The 7,500-nt window shown below is 47.5% G+C and overlaps 1 protein-coding gene across 1 annotated transcript; it reads left to right on the top strand.

Annotated features, from left to right (window-relative positions):
• Positions 1-3,189: 3,189 nt before the first annotated feature.
• LOC310804385 (protein FAM163B-like) lies at positions 3,190-5,462 on the top strand (the record flags this gene model as incomplete). Its single annotated transcript, XM_083669597.1, has 2 exons — positions 3,190-3,282; positions 5,046-5,462. 2 exons carry the CDS (start codon positions 3,190-3,192, stop codon positions 5,460-5,462), a joined length of 510 nt encoding a protein of 169 aa, XP_083525723.1.
• Positions 5,463-7,500: the final 2,038 nt, after the last annotated feature.

The following is a 7,500-nucleotide window of genomic DNA, read 5'->3' as shown; positions in this document are numbered from 1 at the left end:
TATATAAAATAAATGCATTATTATTTTTATTTTTTTTATTTTTTTAAATTTCACCAGGGGGACCCATTGAGACCAAAGTCTAATTTTTAATGATGCCCTGGTTACAAAGCATTTTTGAACCAATACAAAAACATCACACATCAATACAAATTCAATACAGAAACATCACACATTCACACATTAAAACAGATAAACATTATGGCAACACCCTTTAAAAACACGCACAGACCTCAACCTCAACTTCACTTGTCATAGTGTTGAACTTTAAAAACGAAGGCATCTGATTGGATGGTCTCTTTACACTCATTCCAAGCCCTAGGGGCACGGTAACTAAAAGCAGTTTTTCCAGCTCAGTTCTGACTCGAGGGACCTCAGGAACCAACCCATCCTGAGATCCTGTTTGGTGATGACCTCAGGCACTAACCCATCCTGAGATCCTGTTTGGTGATGACCTCAGGAACTCACCCATCCTGAGATCCTGTTTGGTGATGACCTCGGGAACTAACCCATCCTGAGATCCTGTTTGGTGATGACCTCAGGAACTCACCCATCCTGAGATCCTGTTTGGTGATGACCTCAGGAACTCACCCATCCTGAGATCCTGTTTGGTGATGACCTCAGGAACTCACCCATCCTGAGATCCTGTTTGGTGATGACTAGAACGACATGTGATGAGGGATGTCAGGTAGCTAGGTAGCTTTTGTAAGATGGCTTTATAGACATACAGGAGCCAATGCTGCGTTCTCCCAGCGGCCAGGGATGGCCAGCCCACTGCCTGATATAGATTACAATGATGCCTTCTAAAATGATCACCAGTAATAAAAGTGCTGAATGATAATCAGTAACATTATTATTATTATTATTATTATTATTATTATTATTATTATTATTATTATTATTATTGAACTTAAGTGTGTCCCTTCTTGTAGTAAAAAATCATATCTACAATCGAGTCAGACAGAACTGGACTGGACTCTCTGTCCTGTCCTGTCCTGTCCTGTCCTGTCCTGTCCTGTCCTGTTCTGTCCTGTCCTGTCCTGTTCTGTTCTGTTCTGTTCTGTCCTGTTCTGTTCTGTTCTATTGTCTTGTCCAACTCGTAGCACAGATCTATTGATTACGTTTAGGAGCTTGACCTGCAAAATTAGATTTGTCCAATGAGATTGCGTGCTGTAGGTAGGGTCTATGTGCTGCCTGCAGACAGCTCCTCCCCCTGATTGTGATCCTCAGAATCCATCTTAACCATGTAGAGAGCCCCGGAGGGAGAGACAGGTGGCTCTCCAAGGAGCCGACACACCAGGGGAGGCTGGTGGAGGTAGAAATCGGAGGATGGGCTCATTGTAATGCATGGAATGGAATGAGGAATGGTACCGAACACACACATGGATGTCGAAATCGGAGGCATGGAATGGAATGAGGAATGGTGTCAAACACTGTGTGTTTGGTACCACTCCTCATTCCATTCCATGCATTACAATGAACCTGTCCTCCAATTTCTCCCTCCACCAGCCTCCCCTACGACACACACTTAGGTTGGAGGGATCAGAGTGTTCAGGTCGCTGTAAGCTACACAGAGTGCTCTGTCATTTGTTATGTCCTCGCTGCCTACCACCATCGGCCTCAGAGTGCTCCCCTGTTGTCCCTCAGGTCATGTGACCTCTACTGTGCATTACAGTGACTGATGATGATGTCATTGACAGGGTCCGAACCCGGATCTCCTAGGTGGACGACCCAAGCTATCTATCATGAGACCGAGGTCCTGTGTTTCAACACGAGGTCAAACTTCTGTCTCTGCTGACCGGCTGGCTTGCTGGCTGATTCGAAGCATCGCACCGCACTGGGGGGTCATTTGTGTCGTTTGTACGTGTCCTGGGGGTCATTCAGTATACATCATCTTCAAGGCTTGCTGGATTATTTCACCATAAGTGAATAGAGAGATCACTGCGACTGGGGTTAGGACTGCCGTAGAGCAGTGTTGGCCGGCCCTGTCAGAGATGTCAGTGTCAGCTGGGAACGTCTTTGTGTTTCTCTGCTGTCGGTCAGTGGCCTCTGGGCAGCCTTTGGAGGTCACCCGTCATCACTCAGCCGTCGCCCCCAACGCTATCTGACATACACTGTAGAGGTCACGACCTCTCTCTCACCCACTGTGTGTGTCTCTCTCTCGCTCGATCACTCTCTCTTGCTCGCTCTCTCGCCCTGTGTGTCTCTTTCTCTCTCTCTCTCTCTCTCTCTCTCTCTCTCTCTCTCTCTCTCTGTGTCTTTCTCTCTCTCTCTCTGTCTCTCTCTCTCTGTGTCTCTCTCTCTCTCTCTCTCTTTCTCTCTCTCTCTCTCTCTCTCTCTCTGTGTCTCTCTCTCGCACGCGCACGTGCGCGCGGTCTCTCTGTTTGTATCATAGCCCTCCTCCATCACTCCATCTGTCCGTTTCTCCTCAGAGCTTTCCTCCGTCCTTTTATCTCTCCATCCTTTTATCTCTCCATCCTTTTATCCCTCCATCCTGCCAACCCACCACACAGGTTATCTTGACCTCCTTTCTCTCTATCACGCTGTCCTACCATCGCTCCTCTCTCTATCGCTCCACTCAATCGCCCTCCTCTCTCCCTCTCCATTTACCTCTTTAGCCGTCCCCTCCCCTGTTCATCTTCCACTCCATCTCGCTTTCTCTCTCCTTTTCTCTCTTTCCCTCCCTCTCTCTCTCTCTCTCTCCTTCTCCTCTCCACGGTTAATATTCTCCATCTTTATCTAGGTTTCAAGCTGAGACAAGTCTAAAAGATGTATTCACACTCTGATTTTATAATGTGTCTAGTCAACCAAAGATAATTCAATAAACCTCCCCTTGGACGGCACGACGGTAATCCGCTTAATGAAGATAATGCACTGATAGATTCTGTCTTTTTCTCCATCTATCTATTCATCTCTTCTCTGCCTCTTTCTTTCTCTATCCCCTCTCTCTTTCTCTCTCTCTCTCTGTCTCTTTTTTTCTCCATCCCCCCTCTCTCTCTCTGTCTCTCTGTCTATTTCTCCCTCTCTCTCTCTCTCTCTCTCTCTCTCTCTCTCTCTGTCTCTTTCTCCCCCTCTCTCTCTCCCTCTCTCTCTCTCTCTCTCTCTCTCCCTCTCTCTCCCTCTCTCTCTCTCTCTCTCTCTCTCATTCTCTCTCTCTCTCTCGTTGCAGGGTGTTGATGGAGAGGCATTCGAATGACAGCCGGGACAGTGGTCATCACAGGCGGAATTTTAGCTACAGTTATCTTACTGTGCATCATCGCAGTACTGTGTTACTGTAGGCTGCAGGTAAGCCTTTATAACCTCCCCTAACTCTCCATTCTACAGCTCTGTTTCACCTGGTAGTAACCGTTGGTAACTCTGTGGTAACAAGGGATACTTCCTGGTATTTACCTCAATACAAGCAGAACCATTGGTAACATACCTGGTACTAAATGACTCATAGTGATGCTTGAGTCAGTGAATCTATTATCCGGAAATAACACTTTGACCCAACACTTTTCAGTAAGTACCTGCTTAATAGCAGGCTGTAAAATAAAGGGTTACCGACCGGCCCCTCCTCTCCTCTGTTCACCGAGGAGTCTGGCCATTAATGATGATGTCTCACTTTACGTTTAGCTCCTCCTGTGCCCGTGTAGGTATTGTATACAGTAATTAGTAACAACATTGTATTACTGTGCTGTTTGTGGCATGGTGAGTTGGTCATTGCTTTGTAATTACAGATGGAGTTTTTGTTATTACACAAACTAATGAAGTGGAATGGAGAACTGTTCCACCTTCCACATACCAGTCTGTATGTTCCACCTTCCACATACCAGTCTGTACGTTCCACCTTCCACATACCAGTCTGTATGTTCCACCTTCCACATACCAGTCTGGACGTTCCACCTTCCACAAACCAGTCTGTATGTTCCACCTTCCACAAACCAGTCTGTATGTTCCTAGCATTACCACACGGCTAGCATTAGTCGTTCCTAGCATTACCACACGGCTACAGAGCCCAATCACAGAACGCCTTAGAACACAGGTGTCAACCTCATTCCACGGAGGGCCGAGTGTCAGCAGGTTTTAGTTTTTTCCTTTCAATTAAGACCTTGTCAACCAGGTGAGGGGAGGTCCATGCTAATTAGTGACCTTAATTCATCAATCAAGTAGATGGGAAGAGCAAAAACCTGTAGACACTCGGCACCCCGTGGAATGAGTTTGACACCTGTGGTTTAGAATCTCTTACTATCACTGTCTCCGTAAGCAGGGAGTTCTTATCTCTTCACAACATCACAAGCCAACATCGACCATCGACGCAAAGCATCTGATGTTACCCTCGTAGAAATATTCTCTTTCCCAGCTTGTGTGTTTCTCAAACCGTACAGAAATCTCACTGGATGTTTACGGTCCAGTGAGATTCTTTGGACGTGAAATATCCAAAGAGAGTTTGTGACCATCAAACCGTCAGAATGTAGAACTGGGTATGTCTAGAGACTAGGTCATGAACTCTCCGAAATTTAGCTAGGACCCTTTAACTAGGTCACAACGATGCGACATTTCATTAACCAACCATCCACTCCTATTCTATTCAGCTAAAAGAGACCTGGCTCCTTTTTCAGTGTCACGTAATTGTACAAATTCCTCCATCTTTCTTTCAATCTCTCCATCTCTCTCTGATTGCTGGTCCGCACTCAATGTCATCTACTCCAATTACTCACCGAGCTTCAATGTGTGCCTCACCAGAAGGTTTTTGAAGGTTAAACTCTGTATAAACACATAACACGGCTGCCAAGTCAGTCATCCGTTCGTTCTCCGACTAATGTGGTCAAACATGTCTGATTAACGATGTGTAGAGCCCTCAGCAGTACATTGAATGCCAATTCTCCCTTCGAGCTCTGTGATTTGCGTTGGTGTTGGCTATCCAACTGTTCACAAGAGCACAGCAACAGAAGCCTTCCCTTGATCAGACAGATATTGAGTGGTAGACTACGATATTATGCGTATTCTTAGTGATATGCTGTGATTACGGATGTCTTCCCTCTCCCCCTTGTCCCCGTCTCTGGCAGTATTATTGCTGTAAGAAGGAGGAGTCGGAGTCGGAGGAGGAGGAGCCCGACTTCGCGGTGACGTCCCGCCTCCCGCCCGTGCACTCCAACCACAACATTGTGGCGGCGTCGGCCGCGGCCTCCATGCCCAACGGCCCCGCCCTCTTCACGCCGCCGCTGGCGCGCAAGCTGACGCGCTCGCAGACCTTCTGCCCGTCCTGCACGCACTACGAGCTGCCCTTCTACCTGCAGCAGCCGGAGGCGGGGCTCCGGAACGGCGGCGAGCGGATCAGCTACCGCAGCGTCCAGCAGCACGACCTGGACCTGCCCATAGGCCTGCCCCTGGACATGCCCAGCTACCACAAGCTCAACCTCACCCGCTCGCTCACCATGAGGGACATGCTAACGCGCAGCTGCAGCATCAGCACTGATGTCTAGCGCCCCCCGGGGCCATGGAGGGCTCAGGGCACCCGCCCACCGCCCGGTACACTCACGGGGCAGACAGTAAGACCACTCTCAGACGGGCATCACACACACGTTAACTGATGAATAGGCCAGAAATGTCCGACTGGAATCTACCTGTTTGTTTAATAGTTTTGTCTTCTCCACGTCCTGCTGGGTCTACGGCGAGATGTCGGCCCTGAAACATCACAGCGTTTCCACAGCGGAGCCGTGCGATTGGATGGAAGCGCCCTCTGACCTCGGTGTGCAGTCGTTCACCCCCGAGGGGGTGGTCCACCTCATCCCAAATAACTGACCTCCTCCTCATTTCTGCAGTGCTGCTAAAAACATGGGCATACCGAGGGTTCCGGAGGCTCTTCGCGCCATTGGAGGACACACTGGCCTCGTCCAATCACAAGCCTGGCCATAGACAGGGGGGCGGAGCAGAAAAGGTCATCCATCATGGAGTGTCATTCACCACAGAGGGTCACATGGCTTGGATGAAAGAGTGGCGGGGTGGGGGGTGGGGGGTGGGGGTGGGGGGGTAGGGGACGACGACGACGACGACATGCTAGCTGTTAGCCACAGGTGTGCTAAACGGCCATCAGATGTCAGCTAGGCCATAACAACATTGTAGCTCAAGGGCTCATGGAGGGTGTTTTAGTCTGTTTTCTACATGCTTTTTTAGACGTGCCCCAGTCGGCTCCAGGGACAAGCATTAGCGAGCGCTTCTGAAGGAAGACCGGAGTGATGGCTCTGTTCTTGTACATACGGCAGGAGTTTATCCAGCTCTTAATGTCGGGATGGGTTAAGTGAGGATGGGTGAGGGAAAGAGGTGTGTGTCTTACATACTGCCATGTTGTGGAGAATTTAGCGGATCAAAATCCTACCCAGCTCTGTATACTCAAAGTTACCCCACTTTTTCCAAACTCGAGCTGGGATGCAATAACAGTGAAAGGACTATAATTCTGGGAGGTTGTGTGTGTGTGCCAATTTAACGAACCTGTTGGCATGAAACAGCTAAGAGGCTTTGCAATTGTTCTCCTTTTTTAATGTTTTATTTCAGACGTATTATTGAAACATTGAATATTGTAAAACACAGTCTATGTCTGATGATAGGAAACATACAGACGAGAGAAGGGAAGAAAAAAAAAAAGAAAAAATTAAATTGATATTTTATACACTTAGCTTTAATATGTGATTTATGGTTCCTGTTCACTGGAGTTTCAAATTGTGATATTTTCACCTGATTCCTTGTGCTGTCTGAGATGGATGGGCTAATGATCGTTCTGTGGCTTATCTTCATTCGATTGGACTTGCCTTGCTCTCTCTCTCTCTCTCTCTCTCTCTCTCTCTCTCTCTCTCTCTCTCTCTCTCTCTCTCTCTCTGCCCTCGCCTGGCTGGACTGGGAGGATTCACTCTGCAATCTACTCAAGGGCCTGGGATGGCTCTCTCTGAGATCGACTGGAGGTGGTGTCAGCTGACAGGATGGAGAGAGACTGCTGTTTTTATGCCCACAGGCCACTCTGTCAATGAGATTATTTATTGGCTAGATTTAATCGAACGGAATGTGGGTGAGGACTCGAAGATGATTGGCTCCCTGATATGTTATTGTCCTCTCTCTGCTTCATTCTCTTCTTTTCCACATTCTAAACGGCAAACACGCTTTTGTTCTCCAGCAAGATGAAGCATTAAGTCTGAAAGGTGTGTCTTTTTTATTTATCTAGTTGTCCCCTTGCAACATGTGCACACACACACACACACACACACACACACACACACACACACACACACACACAGACACACGCACACACACACACAGACACGCACACAATATTTCTTGTCATTTTTTTCTTCTTCTTCTTTTAAATCATTTTGATTCTGACCGCTACACGGGAAGTTAGTGCCATAAGGAATTCTAGAGAGACATATATTAGATACTATATTATTATTTATTATTAGCATCATTATTGGTGATTTTCGCTGCATTGTTATTTTATCTGAGTATTTGCATTTGATGATGAAGTGGGTTTCC

The sequence above is a fragment of the Argentina silus genome, assembly GCF_951799395.1.
Source record: "Argentina silus genome assembly, chromosome: 5".
In the NCBI taxonomy this organism is placed as follows: Eukaryota; Metazoa; Chordata; class Actinopteri; order Argentiniformes; family Argentinidae; genus Argentina; species Argentina silus.
This window is presented reverse-complemented; position numbering and strand designations above follow the sequence as displayed.